The sequence below is a fragment of the Miniopterus natalensis genome, chromosome 7 (assembly GCF_054644295.1).
Source record: "Miniopterus natalensis isolate mMinNat1 chromosome 7, mMinNat1.hap1, whole genome shotgun sequence".
NCBI classification, from domain to species: domain Eukaryota; kingdom Metazoa; phylum Chordata; class Mammalia; order Chiroptera; family Miniopteridae; genus Miniopterus; species Miniopterus natalensis.
The window spans coordinates 52,276,451-52,302,500 of record NC_142087.1 but is presented as its reverse complement, the minus strand read 5'-3'; the positions used below and the strand labels follow the sequence as shown (position 1 = coordinate 52,302,500).

Here is a 26,050-nt window from a genome sequence, read left to right as displayed (position 1 = left end):
GGTACAAGAGCACAGCTGGCATGCCGTGGGAGTGCAGAGGAAAAGAACTGGAGGCTGATTAGGGGAGTCACTGGAGGGACTCTGAGGGAGGAGGTGCACAGCATTCACCTCAACTTCTAAGACGAATCTCAGCTTTTTCTTTCCTATTGGCAACCTAAACAACTAATCAGTATTCCTTCAGAGGTCCTACAGGAACCTTCATTTTATGTCAGGAAAATATGTGGTGTGACTGCTTAGCTTTAATTCAGTGGGCAGCTATTTTTGAAGGAAAATGGGAAGGTGCCTAGCTATCCCAACTGCCCCATTACCAGATTCTTACTCCCTCTTCTTTGGGTTGGAAAACTAGTTGAATGTGAGCCATAGGACTTACAAAGTTAGGGAGTAAGTTAGATTGTGTGTATGCACCTGTGCGTGAGTGTAAGATTCAGACAGAAACCCAGTGCTCAAAGAACACAGCGCCACTGTGTAATGACATGGATGGGAACTGTATAAATTTTCAGCATGACTTTGCCACGTTGGGAGATATATACCATTGCCATCCATTAAACTAAATTATTAGCAATAAAAATTTTCAAAAAGGATTTTTATGCAGCTAAAATTGAAACTAAGTCAAGTGCATAACAAAATAAAGAGAAGCAAACTTTTAGAGGAGACCACAATTTTCATGAAGACTGGAGACTCACATGCTGATATCTTTTCTCCTTTCATTCCTCCTAAACTTCAGGGAAGTCTGCCTAACGGAAGAACTCATTCCACACGTGCACTTACTTGACTTTTTATTGTACTACAGTGGTACCTCGGTTTTCGAACATTTCCGTTGACGAACATTTTGGTTTATGAACGCTGTAAGCCCAGAAGTAAATGCTTCGGTTTTCGAACATGCCTCGGAAGTCAAACACACCACATGGCTTCCGCTGAGGGCAAGATCCTGAGACCTAGCTGTAGGCTGTTGATCCCTCGGTTCCCGAACAGTCTTCCAGAACGGATTACATTAAAAAACTGAGGTACCACTGTATTTAGATATTTTCATGTCTTCTGATTTAGAGGTTTTGTTTATGCTGATATTAAGAAAGTGCCTTCTTTGGGCATAAGGCCCTTTAATTAACATGCTATATATTTTGCTTTCTGCCAAACATGAAAATTTGTAAACAGATTTAGATGATGGCGCCAAACTAGCCATTCAAAGTAGGCATTTACTTCCAATGATTTAATTTTGCATTCCCTATCAAAATGAAAGTTCCAGGAATAAGTACACAATCTCAGGTGGCAAGTAAATCTTTGCACAGAAGCCTCTGCATGCTGTCAGGCTCTGACAAACATGCACAGGGACCACTGTCTCTCTCCAAGGACCTTTGGGTAGAATCACAGCACATTAAGCTAGAGAGGCCAGTGAAGGCCACCAAGGCCAATTGTCCTCTACTACAAGAATTTTATCTCCAATATTCTTAACAATGGCTCATCTACTCTGTATGTGTATATTTCTAGAGAGATGGAGCTCCTAATTTGTTATATAGCACATTCCATCAATAAACCTATAAAAGGGCATTCCTTTTCTCAGACTAGAAAAGCATGTGTTGAAAAATGAATGAAAAAGACATTAATGATGTTGCTAATAAGTAAGGAGAACCTGTACAGCTCTGGTTTTGAAGGAGCTAACTGGAAATTAACCACAGCAAAGAACATAAAAATAAAGCTGAAAAGAATTCCAAAGGTTAAGATGTTAAAGAGAATATGTTTTGAAATAAAAATTCTGAGAAAATGAGAAACCAAGATTAATAGTTTGATAAGAACATTTTGATTTAGAAAGGTATTAATTGCATTAAATTGAAAATATATACAGTTTGCCAAACTTTTCTCTTTTTCTTTATTTAACCTCTATTTCTTAGTGACCCAAGGACTTTATTTTTTATTTCCATAGCCTATCTATTGCTATTATCTTTTCCATTTCTCCCCTGCTGGTTTATTTCCTTTATTCAAAATTAGTTTCTTTCCAAGCCTATCCCCTCTAAGAGATATATCCTAAAGAAACAATATGAGCTGCATATGTATATGAATAGCAGGAAACGTGCTGATTGCGTGGACTTTAGAAATAGTCCTTTATTTGGGGAGGGTAGGGTTCCAGTCTAACTCCATTTGTATCATTCCAGGACAAAATTATAAAATTCAGAAGGGAAAAAAAAGGATAATTTATGGACACTTTCTGAGAATCTGAGTGTATATACTGTGCTGAACATTTTCACCCATATTCCCTCACTTTAACTTCATATAACCACAGGGAAGGGGGTTTTAGTCCTATTTTATAGATGGGTAAACTAAGACTCAAAGAATTTAAATAACTTGCTCAACTAATGGAGCTGGGATTCAAACCCATGTTGCTTCCACTGTAACCTGCTGTTTCTCTAAAGGAACAAAATATACAAAGAATCTCAGCGGCATCGGCAAACGTAAAACTTTGTTATTTGCAAAGCTAAGGCAGAATAACAACATTGTGACATTTGTAATTCCTGTTAGGATTTTTAGTCTAATGGCTACCAGTTTAGAAATATCATTAAATAAAAAACTCATACAAATAAGGGAAGTTAGGGTTGATGCCCTATGCTTTGTACAGACCTCATCCTATTGCTGAGATAGCAAGATATATCCCACTGATATATATTTTTATTTTTTACATTTCTGCACAAAAACAATTTTAAGGAAAGAAAATGCATTTAATGAAGGTACACGTTAGTCTCCTACCTTATCAACATTCATTCGCTTAAATGATGCTTGCAGAAGTTTAAAATTGTGAATATACTCATGTTCCAACTTGGCTTGAAATTTTACTTTCTTCAAACTGATGCAGCCTGGAAAGAGCATGTCCATGAACTGGCAATAGGCCGCCCCTGGAAGAGACAAGAAAAGTACTGGCATGTCTTATTGTCCCCAGGTGCTGCCGAGGACTGCTAGGCAGGAAGGAGCTCTCATCACACAGAGCCCTCCCTGCCCTGTGTGCCCCCCTCCTGGTCCCCCAGGCCTGGTGTCTGAGGGAAGGGACAGCGCCTCAGTGTAGCTCCTGCACCTCCCCATTCCTCAGCGCCGGGTGTGGACGCAGCGTCCACCACAGCATCGCCAGATGTCACGAACAGTGAACACAACCTCATACCTTAATGTCAAGGAAATGGGGGTAAAATAACTCTTCTTAGCTTCTACCAGAAAAAAAGGAACCTATTTTTTCTCTCATCTAGCTCCAAGACATCAAAATATGTAAATGTAAGATCAAAATACTAGAAATTTAAACACGAGGAAACTCCTAAAGTTCTCATGAAACGAGCAGCTCAAAACATACACACATGCCCAAGCTGGTTACCTCCGTTTTACAAAACGGCTTAGGGGAAACTGTAACTAAGCCATCTAATACCAAAACCAGTTGTATACCAATTTAACTCCAGTCCAGAGCAGTGGGGTTCCCACATGAACATGAAGGATGGAGACTCTGAAGCCTACAGAAGTTCAGAGTCGCACTGTTGCTGACTGAGAAATAAAAGTAACAGAAATGCTCAGTGAGGCCCCTGAGGAAATGGTCAGAGAAAAGGAGGTTTATTAGGAAGTCTTTGATTTTTTTTTTTTTTTTATGAAGAACTTCTTAGATCATGACAATTTCAACTAGAAAATCCTTGTCAGATTATGTTTGCTCATTCATACATTCTTTATAGTCTATAAAGAAAAAGAAATTCAAAGCCAGATGATTATTTTTCTTTTACAAGGAGAAAAAGCCACTGCGGGCGGCTCTTTCTGTGTTCTCGCTTTCCTCCTCGGCTTCTCCAGATCTCGCCTGCTTCTGTAATGCACCAGTTCTGAACATGAAAGGCTCTTTTCATCCCCTGGTATCACGGTTTCTGAGAGGAGCCTTTCGTTCCATTTGGGCAATTCACCTTTACAAAGGAAGAACCCACCGGGTCTCTTATGTCAAATAGATGTCGAGCATCCTTTATTGGGATAGGAATCCAAGACATGAGGGAACAAGAATATCAGGGCTTAGTCTAAGGGCTGCTAGGCCAGGGAATGGTGGGGCAGCTCGTTTATAGATGAGCATAAAGTGATGAAATCTCGGCCACAATGAGTATGTCCTGCAGAATCTTTACATCTGTGATGCTTCCCCTTAGATGCCAGTACCCGAAACACTAACTAGTCCATCTCTAGTCAAGCAGATGGGCTCTCTTAAAAACAAGACAAAATAAAATAAACCAAAACAAAAAACATCAGAGGAGGTAAGAGAAACATCATGATCTTGGGTGTGTTCTTACAGTCATCATCCAACTATTCGGTTCTTCCTTTTGAAGTGCCACCAGATGGAGTGAATTCCAATGGCCACTTTAACATTTCTGTAGAAATGGGGGTGTCTAAATACAACACTCTCATTACCTGCTCTTTCAAGAGTTATTTTCACTTTTGTAGAGTGTTTCGTAAAGTTTATCTATGGCAAGCCAGAAGTCTTTGTATTCTTATGAAGAATCAACCAAATCACTTAAAAAATTTAAAAATAGCTCTTGAAAAAAACTTCAATAGAAGGAGGGAGGGAGGGAATGAGGGAAGGAGAGAAGAAAGGCAGGCTCGGTCTAGTCATCATCCAGAGAAAACCACTGTTTATGTTCTGGTATGTACTTTAAAAAAGAAAATTTAACAGACCATGATTCCCTTTCTGAGTCATATAATACTCTTTACTGACATTTTTAATGGCTTTCTGATTTTTATATCATGCTTAGCAACTTTCCCAAACCAAGATTACATAAATATTCACGTGTATTTTCTTCAAATACTTTTATGGTCTTCAGTTTTACATTTACATTCTGAATCCATGTGGAATTTATTTTGGTCTGTGATATATACAGGATGGTTCTAATTTTAGTTATCCCAAATGGTAGTGGAAATCTGTCACTTTGGGCTCTCCAGCATTTGAAAACCTTCCTGAGTTGATGCTACAGTGCCCTGCCTCCCACCACAGTAGCAAAGGTGGGCAGACATCCCTTTCTCCCATTCCCCAGCAGTGAAGATGCAGGCCCATGACTCAGGCGCTACATTTGGATGCTCATCTGCATTTCAGGGTCCTGAGGGAGTGACAAAATCACGCAGGGACCATGAGAATGTAGTCATGGTGGCAGTGGTGGGGTCTGGAGAATGGAAATAGTGATGCAGCACCGTGGCATCCTAACCATTCTAGCCCAGAGGCACAAGGCTGGCTGTTCCCAACTCCTTAGCATCTTTTGGTTGCTGTCATTTTCTGAGCTTGGTTTCCCATTGATGCTGAGTTATGCAATCTCTTTCCTTTAAATTCATCTTCTGCTCAAGCTTGCAAGGATTATTTTCTGCCATTTTCAACCCAAAATGCCAACGGATGAAGTTGGCTAAGTGTTGAACACCATTATTTCACAAATGATCTATACTTTTACTACTGAGGAGAAAAAGTATCTACTATATATCACTTTCCTAATACATGCACTTAGGTCTCTTTCTAGACTTAAAATTATTTGGTCTGTCTCTGTGTTACATATTCTTCATTACTTAAAACACTAAAATATGTATTAGTATCTGTAGAATGATTTCCCCTTTCCTTTTAAAATTTTCTTAAATTTTATCATGCATATATCCTTTCCATTATATTTTTTCATTTCATTCATGGCATATAGAAAATCAAAATTTTAAAAAGTTAGTCATTTACTACTTAATAGAGCTTTATTAAGATATAATGCACATATCATAAAGTTCAACCTTTTAAAGTATATTTAGTGGTTTTTAATACAGTCACAGAATTGTGCATCCATCACCACTATCTAATTCCAGAAGACTTTAATTACCCCAAAAGAAATGTCATACCCATTAGTAGCTATTCTCTATTCTCTCCTCCCCCAAGGCACTCATAATCACTAATCTATTTTCTGTCTATAAATTTGCCTAATTTTTACATTTAATATAAATGAAATCATGAAATATGTGACCTTTGTGTCTGGTTTCTTTCACTTAGTGAAATCTTTCAAGGTTCATTCATGTCGTGATGTGTATCAGAACTTCATATTCCTTATGGTTGAATAATATTCCATTGTATGAATACAGCACATTTCATTATCTATTCATGGTGATGAACATTTGGGTTTTCATTTCTGGACCACTGTAAACAATGATGCTATAAACATTTGTGTATAAGGTTTTACATGGACATGTTTTCAATTCTCTTGGGACATATTGAGGGGTGGAATATGGTTTCTCTATATTTAACATTTTCAGAACTGCCAAACTGTTTTTGCAAAAACAGGTGTACTTTTTTATATGCTCACCAGCAATATATGAGGTTTCCAATTTCTCCACATCTTCATCAACACTTTTTTTTTTTCTTCTTCTAGTCATCCTAGTGGGGATAAAGTGGTATTTCATTGTGGTTTTGAGTTCCCTAATGACTAATGATATTGAATAACTTTTTCATATGCTTTCTAGTCATTTGTAGAAACTTCTTTGAAGAAATGTTTATGCAAATCCTTCATGCATTTTAAAATTGGGCTTTTTTTTTAAAATGGAGAGTTGTAAGAGTTTTTTCTACATTCTAGATATGTCTCTTACCAGGTATCTGAATGGCAAATATTTTCTCCTGCTCTGTGGATTGCCTTTTCACGTATTTATGGTATCCTATGAAGCACACAAGTTTTTAATTTTGATGAAGTACGATTTACCACTTTTTTGGGTCACATCTAAGAAATCACTGCCTAATCCAAAGTCATGATGATCTACACCTACATTTTCTTCTAAAAGTTGTATAGTTTAAGTTCTTACATTTAGGCCATGATCCATTTTGAACTAATTCTTGTATCTAGTATAAGGTTTGGGTCCAACTTTATTATTTCGCATTTGACTATTCAGTTTATTTCTTTCTCTTGTCCAGTAGTCCTGGCTCGGACCTCTAGTACAATGTTGAATAGAAGTGCTAAGAGCGGATACTCTTGTCTTATTCCTGGTCTTAGCGGGGAAATTATCTAGTTTTTCACTGTCCAGTATGACGTTAGCTGTGGATTTTTCACAGATAGCATTATTAGATTGAGGAAGTTCCCTTCTATTCCTAGTTTGTTTAGTGTTATCATGAAATCGAGTTTTGAATTTTGTCAAGTGCTTTTTCTGCATCTACTGAGATTATTGTGTGACTCTTGCCCTTTGTTCTATTAATATGGTATACAATATTGGTTGCTTTTCATATGTTAAGCCAGCCTTGCATTTAATTCCATTTGATCATGGTGTATAATCCTTTTTATATGTTTCTAGACTGTACTAGTATTTTGTTGAGGACGTTTGTGTCTATATTCATAAGAGATATCAGTCTGTAGTTTTCATATATCTTTGTTTGGTTTTGGTATCAGGGTAATACTAGCCCGATAGAATGAGTTGGAAAGTGTTCCCTCCTCTTATTTTTTGAGAAAGTTTTTGAAGGATTGGTGTTAATTTTTCTTTAAACATTTGGTAGAATTTACCATTAAAGTCATCTGGGCCTGGGCTTTTCTTTGTGGAATTTGAGGGGGAAAAATTAATTTAATCTCTTGTAATATAGATCTCTTTAGAATTTCTACTTTTTCTTAAGTTTCAGTATTTTATGTCTTTCTAGGCAGCTATCCATTACATTCAGGTTATTGAAAACTGATTTTTAAACATGTATTTCATAACTCATGAGTTATGATAAATTTTTAGTTGTTTATTTTTGGTTTCCTAGGGAGAAATCATAATGCATAAAATGACACATTTGTTGTACTATATATCTGTATATATATTTATATATATACTGTTTTTTCTTTAATGAGAATATCTCATGTTTGTCTTCTGTTTCTGGCCACTGATTTATGATACTAAGAAAATACTCTTTTAAGTTTTACCAAGAGTTTTTATCAGGAAGGCATATGAAGTTTTATCAACTACCTTTTCAACCACCATGGAGATAATAAAAGTGTTTCCTTCCTTTGAACTATTAATTACAATCAATCATATTTGTTGATTTCCTAATGTTGCATCATCTCTGTATTCCTGGAATAAGTCCCCCTGGTGATGTTTACTAAGTTTTCACTATGGTGCTGGTTTAGTTTCACAAATACTTTATGAGTTTTGCACCTATACTTGTGAGATTTGTGTGCTTTTGTTTTATTTTCTTATCATGGTTCTTTTAAATTTAAAAAATAAATTGGGAAACTTTCCATATTTTTTAAGGGTCTAAAAGCTTGAGCACTAAAGTAAAAAAAAAAAAAAAAAAATTTGGTTAGAATCCTAACTGCACAATTTACTACCTGTAAGCTCTGGGTTTTTCGCACCTTTCCTATGTATTTCAGAATCAAATGAGCATCAAATAAGAGGGATACTTTTTTCAATAAGCAATGTAGAAAGGGTAGATCATATTATTTCCAGTAAATGGTATATAACACGATCTTTTAGGTATAATATCATATGTCTTATTTTCTACAGTCAAAGGAGCCCCTGAGAATTTTTAAGAAATATCTCATTGATTTTTGGAACTATGCTGAAGATTTATTGCTCTTGCCCCTGGGTCCATTTGAGCAGTTTTGTCAGGGGGCAGAAATGTTGATCATGATCTGTTGACCATGATTATGAAATGGGGGAGGGCACCTAACAGGAATAGGACCATAGTTGTTTAATGATTATTCACCTTAATAACTATAGATAAGTTTTCTTACAGACCCGTGGAAACTAGAGGATGTACTGCAAGAAGAAAAACAGAGGTGTAAAAAGATAAGAGACACCGTTAGGGCTGGATGCGTCCATTGCTCAGAAAAGAAAATGCATTTTGAGAATAGACAAGGGGAGGATGCACTTTGATTTCGTTGAGGTGCTTGGAGCCTGACCCCGCTCAGGGAGTTTGCCTCAGGAATGCTGACCATTCTCAGGTCCCAGGAACCGGTGAAGCTGGGTTTTAACACTATTGAAAATTAACTACCTTGTTATCGGACTTCAGATCCTGGAAGGAGGGACATGGACCACAGACCCTGCAGCCATCCTCCCATCCTCCTATCTCCCTTGCATGCAGCCTTTCTTCCCTACCCTTATATAATCAACCAGCTAGTACAAGGAAAGAACAGATTTTATGTGGACAAATCCCTCTGCTCTCTCATTTTTCCGGCATTATTGAAATAAATGTTTATATACAACTCAACCCTCTCTGCTTAATTGGCTCAAGTAGTGACAGGCAGCCTGGACACATTGTGTCTGGTTTCATTTTCAACTCCTGGTTCCTCAGATTGCTAGTGCTTAAGAGACATCGTGAAAAGGATACCTTGAAATTAATTTTTGCCACTAAAAACATCATCAAGGGTTCTTGTTGGGGTAGAAAACCATATTAAGGCATCACCTGAACAAAGCTGTTGTATTCTGATTCCTATCAAAGGTCAGCCCTCTATTTGAACTTTGGATCACATCTCTTCTCACCTTCTCATTGATGTCAGTCCTGTAACTATTCTCACTCTCTCTTGCAATGTCGTTTTTTCTCTGTATGGATTATTTTTAAACCATGCAAACATGCTCTAGTATCATTTGACATTGTCAAAACAAAATAAAAAATCCTTCATTCTACATCATCCTGTAGCTACTGTACCATTTATTTCTTCCTATATGCAGTGAAACTTGACAAAATTGTCCCTATTTCCATTGTTTCATCTACCATTCAAACCAATTTAATTGTCTTCCAGTCTTACCATGTTCTGGTCAAGGCCCTCAATAACTTCTCTGTTACCAAATCTAACCTTTCTTCATCCAACTCAACCTATGAATAGTATTTGGCCCTTGTTACCCACTCCCTCCTTGAAGTTCTATATTTTCTTCCTTCATCAGATAAATTGGGCACCAACAGACTGGAAAGTTCAAAAATCATTGCCATTGTCCTGGAAGTCTAGCCAGCCATAAATCAGGATGTTCCTCATTGAAAGGTGTACAGAGCTTGCAAGGTCATTTCATTAACCTTGCCAAAATGTGACCTACATTTTGCACTGATCCCACTTTCATCAAATTATGCCAAGGCTACCATTATTCAGATCATGTACCACCCCTTGCTAAGGATACTACAGTAGTTTCCTATAAAACCTCTATGATATCTAAACTCCTTCCCTGGCCTACAGTCCTCTCCTCTGTCTGCCTCTCCCTTGCCTAATTTCCCTTTAAGAAGCTCCTTTCACACCAGCTTCCTTGGAACACATCAGGTCTGTTCCTGCCTTAGGCTGTTTCCTCTGGAATTTCACATTCTCCTTGCCATTCAGATGAAGGCTTAGATGTCACCTCAGACATCTGAAGTGCATCCAGTCACTTTTTATCACCTCATCCTGTTTTATGTCTGGTATTTTAATGTTAATTTACATGTTGATTTGTGGGTTAGCTTCCCTCACTAGAATGTAGGTTTCAAGAGAACTTGCATCTGTCTTGGTTCCCTCTGTATCCAAGCCTTTAATATAGTACCTGGCTAAGTGTGGCTTCAACAAATATCTGGTTAATGAATGAAGGCCTACAGGGTATAACAGCTGAACTGCAAAGCCTGGTAAATAATAAAATTCTAATGTTACCAAAGTCCCAAATAAGAAATATTAATTGAAGAGTTGCTATATATTCTTTAAAGAATTGATGGGGTATAAATAAATGTTTAAAAACAACCAAACCAAAACAAGAACCACTCTGGAAACCAAGCCTACAGAAAAGTGAAAGATAAACTTCAAAAGGCTAAATATAACACACTTAGGTAAAAGCAATCCAAATTGTACAGCGCTCGCTGGTTTGGCTCAGTGGGTTGAGCATCAGCCCACAGACTGCTACTGTAGTTATGAAGGTCAACAAAATTCTGGAAATGATCAGGAAATAAATATAAAAAAGGAAAATATTACGTCTTCATAGAGTGCCATGTGGAAAATGACATAATGGAGCTGAAAAGTTTGGGAAAGGGAATCTGAAATGAACAGGCAGGGGCACTGTATGAGGCAGAACTCTAAAAGTAATATCCACACTCAAACGATTAGGAAGGTTATGCCGTAAGTCTATGAAATCATAGAAAGCAGAAGACAACCTCATTTTTACCAGATTGCAGGACATCAACAGAATAACATCAGGATAAATGGACACTTTAAAAAGAAACTTTTCATGTAACAAAAAGGAAATAGTAATAAAATTATGGAATATATTTTGCCAAGAGTTATAAGAAATGAAAACACCCATATTTGTATAAAACCTGTGAAAGCTTTCATATCTGTTTTTAACATTCTGAACCCTACAGAGGTATTATCATCATCACCCTATTTTACAGATTTGGGAACAGGGCTCAGCTAAATACATAACAGAAGTGGGATTTAAACTCTAATCTGAACTTTGATTAAATTTTTTTTTTTCTTTTCTCTATGCTGCTTCCAGGAAATAATAAGCTTGAAAAGTCAAGGTCCAAAGAAAGTTTAGAAAATTTTCTATATAAGGAGTTACAAAGGAAATTGCAAAATAATAAGAACCTTTCAAAGTGATGTCAAGGGCGTCAGCTTTATCTTTCTATTCACAGCAGAATCTTGGGCTGGATAGAAAGACTGCTCACTTGCTCCAAAGTCGTGATTTTATATTTTAGTATATATACTTTTAAGAATTTCATTTTATATGTGTATAATGTATATATGCAAAATATAATAAGCATTTCATCTCTTCCCTCCCTACTTCCCTCTCCCCATATATATTTATACATAAACATATACATATATGTGCAAACATATACTTATAAATATAATTGCTATCAAAATCTCATAGCACTTTCCCAGAAATATGACACAGTCTTTGAAGAAGGCATCAAGTTACATCAAATTCTGCCACAACTACTCAAATTGCCCATCTGAATTTTTCACAGGCCAAGGAACTATTATACAGAAATGCCTGTATCATTGAGGGGTTTAGTTACAACTTTCCACAATCTTATTTGGTATTGATGAAGGGTCAGAAGAAAAGAAATGGCAACCTTAATGTACTGGACACATCTATGCAATTGTATCTTTCATTACAGGAATCATTATAGGTAAATGACTTGTAAAAAAGCTATTATCTCAATCTAATATCAGTGAGAACCAGGGAGGAGGTTGGGAAGGATAAAGAGCTGAACTGTTGTTCCTTGGAGCTAAGCTTAATCATCTTGAATGAACTGTGACATGTCATCATACCCTTCTAAGCCAACAGTATTCCTATCTGCAAAACGTCAGGTTTGGATAGATCTCTGAGCTCTAAAATTAGATTATTCTCTGATTCTCAACTTCCCTTTTAAGGGATACTTGATATTTCTGCTAATTTGGAGATAATGCTTCATCCTCATATGACTGAGACTTTTGCCAGTGCTCTTGCTCTTAGCCATGACCATCTTTTGTCACAGTCGCTTAAGAGGCATGAGTACACAGCTGCATGTGGTGAGAGACTCCCAGGGACACCCACCTACTCATGCCCTTTCCATATTACAGATCTGGTGATCCTATCTTCCATGTATTCCACTTTGAGCTCTTGATGTGTACATACTCGGCAACATAACCATATTTTCTGTCATCTTCAGTGGTTGAATATTAGGTAACTTTCATTTCAGAAATATCTTTCATATTAGAATTTAATTGAATATTAAATAGCTTTCATATTAATCACAAAATCATTTCAGGTCTATTTTCGTTTTCAGCCCTGTCTTCCCTTGAATTGATCTTACTACCGAAATTCATCTGTTACCAAGGTCAGAGACCTCACATTCAAGGCAGTATTCCCCTATGGGGAATCAGGGCCTCCTACAAAGGAAAGCGAGACTGCAAAACAGAGGGCTACCTATTTCCAATACATCAGCAGAAATCTCTGTACCTATACAAACACAAGGCTTGAAGAGTTTAATGGCAATTGTGAAATAACACTCTGAAACGTTAATATTTTAAAGGAATTTAAAATACCAAAGTTCAACGGCATTTTTCTAATCCAACAAAAATATGATGAAATTAGTAGTAGCTCTCTGTTGTTTTCATAGGCATCTTTCACATTCCTGGTATGAATAGCAGCTTGATAGCTTCAGTTACCACAGTATTATTTAACTCTGTTCAAGTGAACTTAGGAGACTGTCTACTTCACCTGCCCCAAGTCACAAAAGCAGAAAGATCTAGAGTTCAGAAATCTGGTTTCAACTGACGGTCCTCAACTGAGCTTCCTGCTTTTTCCACACTGCTTGGAGTTATGTCAGAAACTTTTTATTCATATTTTAAATAAGTTCCAAAGACAAGTAGATTTCAAACTGATTCCATGAAGAGGAAAAGGAGTAATAACCAGCAGGAAGATTGCAACTCCCGCAGACGTGGACAGAGAAGGCTTATGTGAATTGTGCAGAGTGCTGAAAGCGCCCCTTCTCCACACACAGAGTAAGCTGTCAAAGGCCATTTCCATCTTCCTTCTTTTACAGAAAAAGAAATAAGCCAGCAATCATTTCTCAGGCAGATGGATTTTTAAGAGTATCAGCGGATATATGAAAAGGTCTTGTCACACCACATGGTTGGGTGTTCATCTGATATGTGCCCTCAGGTTCTTACTAATTTATATGATATAAAAACCTTTTTAAGAATCTTATGAGGCTGAAGCAAACTACAGTTAAAGGTACAAACATTCTCTCTTTACAACCTGACTGCAAGAACCAAGAATACTTTTTAGAAAGTAATGTTGCCTTTCAATCAGATTTTTATTAAGAAGCTTGCAGAACAATGTTAAAAGTGAGGCCTGCTGTGGAGAAAACTGATCAGATATTAAGATCTACGTGCTAATTTAAAAGTGCTTCATCAACAAATTATGGAAGAATGAAGAATGTTTTCCTTTATCTTTCAAAAGGAAATTTCAACATAGTAAAGATCCGCATACAAATAGACCTTAAGATTTAGGTATCAATATTTTATTAAAAGGTAAATTTTAGAGAAAGAGCTAGAGTACAATAAATAAAAATGCAAAGTACTCAGAAAAGAGCTGATATATTAAGAGTGGCATTTGTGAAGATAATTTTTGTAGTAATTAATGATAACTTTCTGAGTTGAAAAACTATAGTGTAAAGAACTCTGAAGTACAAATGGACAATTTACAATTGTTCTATCCAAATAAATCATAGTCACCCTGTAAATTGTCATCTTGCATTTTAATGCTTTAGGTAAAAAGTACAAAACTTCAAATCTGCCTGCTGATACAAAAAAGATCCAGCCAATTGAAAGAATACAGAAATGGCAAGTGAGGAATTATCTTGTTGGTTTGGAAGATTTCTTTTCACCTACTAATTGTTGACCAAGTGCTGGGTGCTCCGTTTCACTTCTAGTTTCTAACACCAGTGATTTCCTTCAGGGTAATGTGCTCATCAAATTCGGCTTCTACATGGGAATCAAGAATGAAGGAAGCAGGAGATGACGTGCAGGACAAAATGTCACTGGCTTCCAGGGAGTCTGATACTGAAATTGGCAGCAAGATGTCCCGGAGGCTGAAGTCCGAGAACAGGGCTAAAGTTAGAATTTGGCATTCTAGAGAGAGATGAAAAGGAGGCACAAAAAGCCTTTATTACAAGTAAAAAGCAAGTTAGAAAGGTACACATGAAAGCCATTCTGAAAGGGTCAGTTTTCTCATTAGGGTCATCAAAATAGAAAGTTCTAGAAAGCTGTAATATCAGGAGATAAAGTTTTTCTGTGTGCACTCACTTATTTTCATAAAGTTGTTTGTATTACCTCTTCTACTTTAATAGACAAAGATTTTTTTTGGAAGTGTTAAGTCATATGACTATGTAAAAAGGGAAGATTTAAATTCAGAAAAGCTTGATTACGAGGCAAGAATCTGAAAGGACAGATTTCTTATCTAATTTTTGTGGGTATAAGTCACTGCTGAAGAAGTATCCATCTGTAGGTGATTTAGAAAGATGTCACTTTATTAATCAATGAAAAACCAATACACCAACAAATACTGAAGGATATGATTTCAATCTTAAAGAACCCAGGAATTTAGCTTTCAGAGACCAGAGAAACACATATGGAAAAACCAACAAAAGTACGAAACAACTGTAAGTGCTAAACTATATGGCAAAGACACACAAATACTAAAGGAGTTCGAAAATTCTGCCCAATAAAAACCCAAGAAAGAGTAATCAGTATTATTGAACAGATAATGTCAAGTCAAAACTGGCAGAGTCATTTCCAGTCTTCAAGGAGCTTTACCTCTAATGTTGAGGTTTGTAGTAAATGCCCGTTTGTAGTCAAGCACTGAAAGAGGGAGACCTTGTATCTCATTGAAGGATGACTGGGAAGAACAGGGTGAAGGTGGCACTGGAGTTGGCCTTCAGGGGAGGCATTCCAAGCAAAGACAGAAAATTAGAACATGTGGTGAAAGATGAGTTTGGGAAAACGTAAGCTATAGGTAGGGGAGTAATGGTGGCAGATACTGGAAAGATGGGTGGCAGTCAGAGTACTCATGATTTTAAAAACCAGGAAAAAAAGTTTAATTTAATTTGGTAGGAAGTAGGGAACCAATGCTTATTTCTGGGCACAGGTGTCTATAGAGAGAGTGCCTAAACTGTAACACTTTTAAGCTATAATTTTAAGAACATATCTACTTTAAGGGCAAATGAGATTAAGGGTAAGAAACCTAAAGCTTACACACTTCCAATTTCTTGGAATTTCTACTGAATCATTACCCGTATCATTCTATCAACAGTTCTATCTGCCAGGCCACTATGTGAACTCCAGGTATTGTATCTGATGAAGAGACTTTTAGTATAGTGTAAGATGTAATGATATGAATTGATCAGTACAAACCTGTGTCCATTTCCACACAATGGACCACTCTCTCAGGTTGCTTTTTATGGCAGAGGTCACTGTCCCTGGGACTAGGACTGGGAGCTCCAGGGTTCTTCCCAAATCTAAGCCACTTTACCTGCTCTCCAAGGCTTGCAGGTGAGGGCTACTTACTTATCACCACTCTCTACCCAAATCTAGTCCACCAGCTCTGACCAATACCAATAACATCCTCTACTTTCCAGAGCTGAGCACTCTGTCCCCACAGCTACCCGATAAGTGGTCTAGTGGCCAGAGAAAGCCCAGGGGTAGTACCAATGGAAGCTCCCAGCAATTACAGAGGAACTACCATATAACATTCATGAAGACTGTGATATGCAAGAGAATATTTTTCTATAATGAATTACTTTCTTTATAGTTCACAGATTAATCCCAGAACACACTGCTTTTCTAAGCACAATTCTAGTATTAGGAAGAACTCAAATTAGTATGAGGAATGCACAAGGATTTACCTCAGAGATTCAATCCTATGACCGCAGGAGAAATAAAAGCAGAATGGAATTTAATTTTAGTTAAAAAGAAAAGAAAGCAGGACAGGAGGTATTTTTAAACAGTGGATTTAAACACAATTATGTCTAATTTTAAAACTGACATATATGTTTTCATTAAAATTTGGCTTTTCAAGTGTTCTAAAGTTCTGCCATGAATTGTCACACAAATGTAATATAGAAGAAATGAAAGTGGAAAATGATCCTCCTTCAGGAGAATGTTGAGAAACTGCAGGAAATGGTGTTGGCATGAGCCTCACACTTACATGCTTCTTACTGTCAAATAATTTGGTCATAAAAGCTTATGAGTGTTAATACTTGGGTAAGAACAAACCCTTGGAACAGAGAGAACAGAAAGAGAGGTAACTTGCACTCTGCCAGGATTACGTAATGGTGACAGGGTAGAAAAACCCAATCTGCAGAGTGATGGTTATTTTAAGAGTTGCCAAGCAATTCAATTACTCTGTTTCCAGGAATGCAATTCTAACATGCCCAAGCATTTGACAGTGACTTCTGACACTTCCTTTTTTAAAATAGTGTCTACATGGCTGATAAACTGTAAATTTAAAAACACAATTCAGAAAAAAAACGGGTTAGAAAAAAATGTTTCCTCTGAAGAACAGCAGAACTTGGAGATACTTGGCTCAGTCACCTTAGCTGTGTAGAAACTGGAAGGCCTACTAATGTTTCAGATATTCCCATGCATAGACGCCCATTAGTGTTACATGCTGTCTGATGGTGAGACAGGCTAGGTGTCTACTTTTATCCAATGACCCTGTTCCACCTTTGCTTTGTATTTGGGTAAACTGAGAAAAAACACCCCTTTAATGTCCCAGATACAAATGTGTCAAGGAGAACTTTGGTAGGAAAAGTTCTGGGTATGACCTGTATTATTTTTTTTTGTTTTTTTAAAAAATATATCTTTATTGATTTCAGAGAGAGGAAAGGAGAGGGAGAGAGAGAGACAGGAACATCAATGATGAGAGAGTCATTGATCGAGCCCACAACCCGGGCATGTGCCCGGACCGGGAATCGAACCCCGATCGCCTGGATCCCAGGTCGATGCTCAACTGCTGAGCCACGCCTGGCCGGGCTGTATTATTTTTTGGTATAGCTGTATCCCCAGTTCCTAGCCCATCATCTGACACACTGGAGGTACTCAAACAACTGCTGACTTCAGGAATATATAAAACAATATGCTGGAACATCAAATCAATATCTAACCGATACCTTTACTCAAGATTTCCATCTTCCTTTCTTGGCCCGAATCCTATCTTCATTTGAATAGCATTTCAATTAAATTCCATTTCATAAGTATTTACTGACCATCCACTAAATTTGCATGGCTATTTGGCCAGAGACCCCAAAAAGGCTAAGACAAGCTTTTCTAGATGGGAATAATCTTTCCTTTCTTTGGATACTACAGCATTTATTACCTGAAACACTACTGTCCCTCTTCTGCTGTCTCCTATCCCAATATGTTTCAGAGTTTTATGTATGCATGTACATGCCAAAAACACCTCTCTGTCTTGCTCAAACATTTTCTGCCTAAAATTTCCCATTGCCACCTTTTACACTTGAATAGAGATTTCTTACTGTTTAAAGTTTAGCCTAAACATCACCTCCTCTATGAAGTTTTTCTGTTCCCAGCACAGAATTAACTGTTTCACTATAATGGCCATGAAAACCCAACAGCAGCATGACTTGCATTTTGATTAGCTCTCTCTCTTAGTTGATTGGTGAGTAACTTTTTAAGACAGGGACAGTGTCCAATTCATCTTTCTACTGTGCTAGCACAGTGTCTACTGTGACTATAAACCACTGGCAGCTCTAGAAATTCTATATGGAAAGGGTTTAGGGACTGCCACCTGGCTGGAGTTGGAAAACATGGGAATAAGGGGACGGAACTGGGTGGGAAATGGGTGACTATTCTCAAATATTACATTAGCAAGTCCCTTTATATAAGACTAAGGAACCATCAACTTTTCACATTAAAGAAACAGTTGGAGAAATACTGATGGAAGCTCTTAGCATAGCTACAGCAATACAGGTTTACTAAACTAAATACATGGAAAATAGTGATACCTTGAGGCATAAATCCTATGGGGGAACCAAGCCTGTTACAAAACTATTCTAGAAGATGTTCTATTTTTCTCAATAGCACAGAAAGGAGAAAAGGAGAAAAGGAGAAAATGAGGTTGTGAAGTCCTCCCAGGTACAAGTGTTTTAAAGCAAGCCTGGGTTCATCATGAGGAAAGGGCCACATGCTTGGCATTCAAATAGCGGATCATGCACACGTGTGTATGTGCACCATTATAAGGAAGCATTATCCTATTTCACTCACCAGAAATTATTCTGAGAGTTGAACATAGCTATTCCACAGCAGGCGGTGAAATCTCAGAGCTACCTTGTCTTGCTTGGAGGGAAAGAGAAGGGGGCAAGCAGAATAGACAGAGAGGTAAGGCTCTTTCCCTGCCCCACTATCGCTAGGAAGAACAAGGAAGGATTTTATAAGAAATGTCTGTGTTTTTCTATTAGTGTCTCACTACAATTGGTAAAAAAAAAGTTCTTGGTGTTGATGGTACTATTGGGTAACACCCTTAGTAGAATGACCAGGTATGTCCCATTTCTTCAGTTAGAATGTAATTAAAAGGGCGGTGATACGGACTTCTTTTCTAACTCCTATGTTTCTAGAGATGTCCAAAGGGTTCTTGACAAATGGACATGGAAAAAATCAGAAACACACACACGTACAGACACAGTGTGCCTTCTGCCACACCCACAGCTACCATGCACATGGCAAGGCTAGCACAAGGATGTGATCCAAGGAGTCCCGTTCTAGTGTCAGCTGTGCCACTTGGCTTCTGAGCTTTAATCCTCTTACATGAAATAGGAAAAAATACTCCTTTTGCACAGGGTTGTTATAAGAATTAAAATGAATACTACATGTAAAAGCACACTGAAAATGGTAGAGATATGTAAAAGTTGTGACATTATGACATTATTACACCCCTAAAGTATAAAACTGTACTTTGTGCCTGGTTAAAATAAGCAGAGCTTTAAAAACGAACAGGATTGGCCCTGGCCGGTGTGGCTCAGTTGCTTGGGCATCGCCCTGTGCACTGAGCGGTTGCTGGTTCGATGCCCAGCCAGGGCAAATGCCTGGGTTGTAGGCTCAGTCCTCAGTGGGCAGTGCGCAGGAGACAGCCTACCGATGTTTCTCTTTCTCTCCCTCTTCCCTCCGCCCTCTCTAGAGAGCAATAAAAAAATATTTTAAAAAAATAGTATTGAATAGAATTGTTTCAGATATGAAATGTGAATTTCCAAATTTCATGTTTTAGATTCAGAGGGCAAAGAACCAAAGGACAAAACGAGATCCTTGGCCTCCCACTAATAAAGAAAGGGTATGAACACATTCCAAAGATCCTCCGGTTTATCTACTGAAAAACATTTGAGGGTTTCTCCAGTTCTTAACTCTTTCCCCAGATAAACATATGAGGTGCTTAAGTAATCACAAATTCATTTATGAAAGGAAATGACTGTTTCTCCCTACTCTTATACTCCTGTTAAAGTCTTTAGATTAAAACTGAAAAGGAAAAAAGGGAAAGAAAAATAGCAATACAAATGTAAAATAATGTTTTACTGGGAACATATCCATCATGTAACTGACATCTTTAGAAAAATAAAAATAACTTTCAGTATGTTGAAACATTTTTTTTCTTGTTATGATACTGGTTTTTATAGACTTGGTGAATGACTTCAAAATAAACATCATCATATGCTTTAAAAGTAAGCACCTTATAAAACAAAGACAAAATCAGAAGAGAAGGGACTCTAAAGGTTTCTGAAATTAGAATTATGAATTACAAGTGAGTCTTAACTACACCATGTCCGTGGGCTCCAGCCCTGTTTCCCACACCCTTCACAGAGCTCCCTGGGGCCATGGAGTCAGGGTTCAGGGAGAAACGCTGATGGAGTTGATGCTAGGGTTTCAGAGGTTCATTCACTGTTCTAAGCCCTACATTCTCATCAGTATTACCCTCATTACCTAGACCCACCCTATACTTGTATTGATGACCTGCCCATGGGACAAAACAGTTCTCATTTCTAGACTTGAAACCACAAACCATTCATGGTTTTTGAGCAGGTAAAACTCAGCAGAGTCTTATTATAATGGATTAGAAGAAAAAAAAACCCTGAACCCAAGGAACTGCATGATAGAGAGTTTGTAAATTAGCAAGATACTTACCAAGAACCCTGAAGACTGAGAATTTTCCCAGTTAAGGGAAAATAATAAGCGATGAAAGTCTAGTATTGCTTTGTAGAAATTCCTACAATTATTAAATTTTTGTGATCTTATTGAGAATTCTCAAAGACAATTACTAGTTTTAAGCTTCTAATAACAAGTTCTCATTTGCTGCGTTTCCCCCAAAGAAATGAGAAATTCTATAGTTTCCTGAGAATATCCCACATGTATGCATAGTTGCTTCAAATAGAGTAAAAACGATTTTCACATACTCATACGATGAGATCATCAGGAAAAACTCCTTACATTTCTCTTAGAGAAGACAACAGGCTTCAGGCATTTAAGGGCTGTACCTAATAAAGCACATGCTATCCTAAGTACTATCATCCCATCTGACTCAAGAGGGAGGATTTCTGAGGTGTTTCTCTAACTATGGCCATTCTAAGCCATGCAGGCAGGACCCAGGCACTTCCCAAAAATCTGAATGAAGGTCTTTTCCACAGGTTCCCTATGTCCCCACCCCCTTTCCTCCTTTGTAGGCTCAAAGTTCTTGCAAAATAGCACTTACCACAGGGTGGTCTCTAATCTTTTGTAGGGCAGTATACTGCTGTGTTAAGCTCTTAGAGGATAATGGCCAGTCTTATTTGAGTCCCCAATGCCTACCTCAAAGGTGTCAAAATATGTGTGTTAAATAAAACTAAATTATCACAACTGAATACAGAAATGAGAAAGATGAAGATGTGACTGACTGCTTTCAAAGATATATCATCCATATATATGTAAAAAACTTACAATGACAGTTTGATAAATGAGGTTGAATGCATACACGATTTTCTCCAATGGTACTTAGCACTACAAAACGCAGAACAAACAAACAAAAAACCCCAACAAAAACACCAATTTGTTTATTTTTAGCAACAAAGTATCAAGATATATGTAACAGTTTAGGAGGAAAAGTTACTATATTCTACATTCTGCTAAAAAAATAAACTCCCTTTTAACCAGCACATCAGTTGAGCCACTGGCAACTACAATAATTGAACCTGACTCTGGACCTCTCCCTGCCCCCACTGTCCAACTCGCTTTTTGCCCCCTTGCTCTGCAATTAGTTGGTATGCTGAGACCAAGTAAACTTATTTTAAAATTCGAGAAAAGCTATCAGCCAAAAACTAAAAACACACCTCTCTACATAATACATTGCCAAACAAATAACATTCCATTACAATACAATTACATCTCTAACAATAGCAACACAATCCAAGGTGACTTAACTTTCTTGTAGCAAATAACAGTGTATGATTTTATAAAGCTGAGTAGGTAAGCTCTTGAGCTTACAGATGCTGATGAAATATCCTTACTTGGTTTCAGTTCAAGAGAGCCAAGGAGAGAAGGTCTACTAAATTTAGACTCTGTGCTGATTTCATCACTAACCTGTCCTCCTGACAGAGGTCTCTGCAGACAGAAGAAAAAAGCATAGGGGACACCACCTGAAGGTGGGATCAACCTATTTAACAAGCTTGGACTGCAATCAAAAATGGCCACAGAGAATGCTGAGCTGGGCCCAGAGCACCTGCCCTACAAGTCCTGGGCATGGCTGACGGCCACACCTTTGTGAATCTTCCAGCATTACTGTAAAGCCTAGACCCTCCGGGAAGCCATCAAGGACCAGAACTGTAAATGAAACTACGATGACTACAATATGATCAGAGGGATTCAGAAGTTTTTCTGGGAGAAGAAAATCCCGGAAATTCGATCCAAGACAAAGCTTGAAACAATTAGGAGAGGCATAAGTTGAAATTGAATCAAATCCTGATCCTTTTCCTGTCTTTTTTTTTTTTTTTTTTTTACAATAGTCAAGAAAATACCTAACTTTCTATCTAAAAAATGGTTTAATTCAAATTACATTTTATTGAAATGCTAGGAAAATAACTGAGCTGTAAACCAGCGTAGTGACCATCCAGGCAGTGCCCGCCTGCATGTGCGTTGTATCCCGTGTAGGGAGTCAGCTGCCTGCAAGGCTGCGGTGTGCGGGGAGGAGGGAGGAGAGGCCGCAGAGGGCAAGGGAGGTCCCCGCCAGCCTTCCGAGGTGTGGTGCATCACCAGGCAGGGGCTCAGCTGGCCACGTGCGACACTGACCTAGCAGTGGGCCCAGTGGCTCTGCTGCTTAGAAGCCCAGCCTAGGGGACAGGACTAGGATGCAGAGAATTGCCATTGGAAAAAAGCTTGCTAGGGCAGAGATGAGGGGTGAGATGGAAAAGGAAATGGTATGTTTCTTCTACTCCCCTCACACTCTCTGTCCCCATTTTTGTTCTTCCTCTCCCTATAAACCACTCTTTTCTGTCACCTCCAAAAAAAAAAAAAAAAAAAAGGGCATCTCAACTTGCAAGAGCTGCTTTTAGGGGATTTTTAGCACCTAGCTGCCCAGTCTCCCTCTTGAATACCTTATAAAATATCTAGCAAACTGGTTGGAGCTGGTACTAAAGTAAAAACAAAACATCTCACTCTGCCAAAAGCCCTATAAATCTTATAAACAATTAAACTAAAACATAAAATATCAGATTGGTTTTGCTCAAAAATATTTCATGTGACTTGAACCCCCTTCCACCATGGGAAACCTACAAATATTACTCATTTTCAAACACATCCACTAATATTCTGCTCTACGTTCATACAGTCCTTTTTTTTTTTTTTTCTTGAACTTGCTCTTCCTAAGAAATGAAACTGAATGCAAACCAAATACATATATGATTATATGACCCGGATTTAATGTCCTTGGGATAAAATAACAGGAGATAAGAGTGAGTCATTGTTTTACAATTTACTGCAATGTATTTCTGTCATACCTTCTCACACCATTTTTCCTTCAGAGTTTTAAAATGCTCACATTAAAAACACGAGATATTATTTATTATAAAGGCAGAACATTTTGAAGAAAATAGAACACAAACGTGAAACAGTATTTCAGCTTATAAGCTAAAGAAAAACTGAATTAGTTTAATATTAGTTTAATATTAGCTAGACAGAGACCTCTTAGCTGGAAATAAGGAATGAAATAGAAAATAATGCAAATAGGAAAAAAGAAAAACACCAAAGGGGGGCTGCCAGAATTAGAGCCTATGTCTTTAGGTAAGAGAGTAAGAAATAATTGCATGGAACAAGAAAAAAAATCAGTTTAAATATGTGAAGGTATTTCGTGTATGCTTTCCCACAGTGTACTACTAAAATAAAAGTGCACACATTTCAATTTAAAGAAATTAAAATAAAAGTTGAAGAAAATGTATTATCCAAGGACTTTGACTATTCAGAAGTATAACAAGGGTATAAATCACTTAACAATGTTTTTTTTTTTCTCATTCTAACAGCACTGTCCTAGCTGCCTTAAATATCTTCTAGAACAATGAGAGGTATAAATAAATAAATTCATAAATAAATAAGTAGAGAGATAGCATTCTCTTGCTAAATGCCACCGCTGAAGGCAAGAGAAAAGTCAAAGACTAAATTATGAATAAGGAAACTGTCAGATAGGGTTTTGAGTAATTTAACTACAGTTTTAGTGCTTTTGGTTTTCTCAAAAATGCACTGCAAGCTCTTGGCGGCAGCACAAAGTGCTTGGGGGGTTTGTTATGATGCAGATTGTGGGCTTCACACCAGGAGATATCGATTTAGAAGGTCAAGGAGCTTAAGAACCTGCATTTTCAAGCAGCTCCCAGGAGGTTATAAATGCATAACTTTTAAACTTTGAAGGTTATACTTTGAAGAAACTATTGCCTAAAATAAACAAACTTTTTTTTCCAGCAAAAACACGTTTCAAAGCATAAAGGAACCTTTAAATCTAAACTTTATTCTTATGAACCATCTATCTTGTAATCTTTGGTAGCCAGTGAGTTAGCCCAATGGAAATTATCTGTTTAGTAGTGATAAAAATTGTTTCTGCAGGTTTCATCAAGCCACACCTGCCTGATAGCAATGTCGAATGGTTGCAAAATGCAGGCCGAGGCTTACTTTAAGACAACTGCACAAATATTGTTTAAGAATTCTTCACAAGTGCTGCTTAAAATTTTGGTGAATTTGGCTTGAGAAATTTGAAACGTCTGCAAAGAAATTATATATATTACTCATAAAATTTTATTTATAAAAAACACACACCTCTGATTGGCTCTCATGTGCTAGCAAAAACTCTCCAAGTGTACTACATACGAAACTCCTCATGGATTCTTTCAACATTTAAGAACCATGACTGGGAATTTTCTCTATGACTCTTTTCCTTACCCTCTTCCTTCCTGTGTTTTTTTCTTGATAACCAACCCCATTCCCCTTATCCACATGTACATACACTCACTTTGTGGGTAAGTGGGTAAGATACACATTAATTACAATACAAAGTGGTATGTGCTATTTACAAGAAGATTGCTAATAACAGAGAAACTTGTTCTAATGTGTGTGTTTTTGAGCAAATTAAATATAAAATATGAAAGCTCCAGAATGCACAGCAAGAACAGCACAGTGAAAATTTGATCGAGTGACGAACTGAAGTTGAGTGAGATGCAGCAGGGGTTGTTCCTGGCATTATTCTGGAAGAGTAGGCAGTGTTTCAGGGGACCCTTCACAGAGGGAGCGATGACTGACTCAGACTTTAAAGTGTGAAAGGGATTTTACCATAAATGAAAGGAAGGAGAAATACCTCAGCAAAGGGAGCGTGGAAAAACTATGGGATGAAAAAGGGAAGGAGTCTTTAGCAAACAAAGAGTATTTTGCAGAGCTGAGGCACAGGGAAGAGAGATGTAGACAATGACATTGAGGGGAACAGAAAGGACCTTATTAGCCACGTAAAAGAGTTTGAATTTTATCCTATGGGAAGACAACGTGGAGCCCTGAAGGCTTTTAAGGATGAGAGAGTTGCAAGACCCAATCTATATTTTAGCAAGAGCAGTGTGGTGGCTGAAGGAATGCTAGAGAAAGAGCTGGAAGACCAGTTAGAAGTCATTACAGAGCTCACGCCAGACTGTTCAAATCATTCATCAAGAGGGCTCTATGTTAGATACTCGTGAAGATTTCCCCCATACATTCTTTAGTTATACCTGAGTTTCCCCCGTTAGTTATATATCGATACTAATATATAATTTTCCTACCCCAAATATATCATCTGTGGTTCATAAAATCACATTCCACATGGCAGACAGTAAACATTTAGGTAAATACTTAAGATAATCTCTTACCTGAACAAAGCTGTTCCACTTTTGTGTAGTTTAAAGATACTATGTCATTAACCCATGCAATGATGTCATGTCTGCTCATAGTCTCTTGGGTTATCGAGGTAGAATACACATTGACCGCCATTCCCCAACTAGGAAAAAAACAAACAAGTTTATTTGCCTATGAGGGAAAAATTAACTCAGACACAGAGACACTTACTGAAGGTGGACGTCCCAGACAGAACTCTAAGGGATGTAAAAGTCCTACTTTGGCTA

The 26,050-nt window shown here is 37.6% G+C and overlaps 1 protein-coding gene across 2 annotated transcripts in view; it reads right to left on the bottom strand.

The window, feature by feature from the left end:
- Window positions 1-26,050, bottom strand: part of MAPRE2 (microtubule associated protein RP/EB family member 2) — a 107,893-nt gene that overhangs the window by 30,409 nt on the left and 51,434 nt on the right. For both annotated transcript variants that reach the window (XM_016195951.2, XM_016195950.2), the window contains exons 2-3: window positions 25,799-25,926; window positions 2,737-2,882 (exon numbers count right to left, since the gene is read on the bottom strand). In XM_016195951.2, the coding sequence (XP_016051437.1) occupies window positions 2,737-2,882; window positions 25,799-25,919 (267 nt within the window). In that variant the 5' untranslated portion in view covers window positions 25,920-25,926. The remainder of the gene's footprint in view (window positions 1-2,736; window positions 2,883-25,798; window positions 25,927-26,050) is intronic.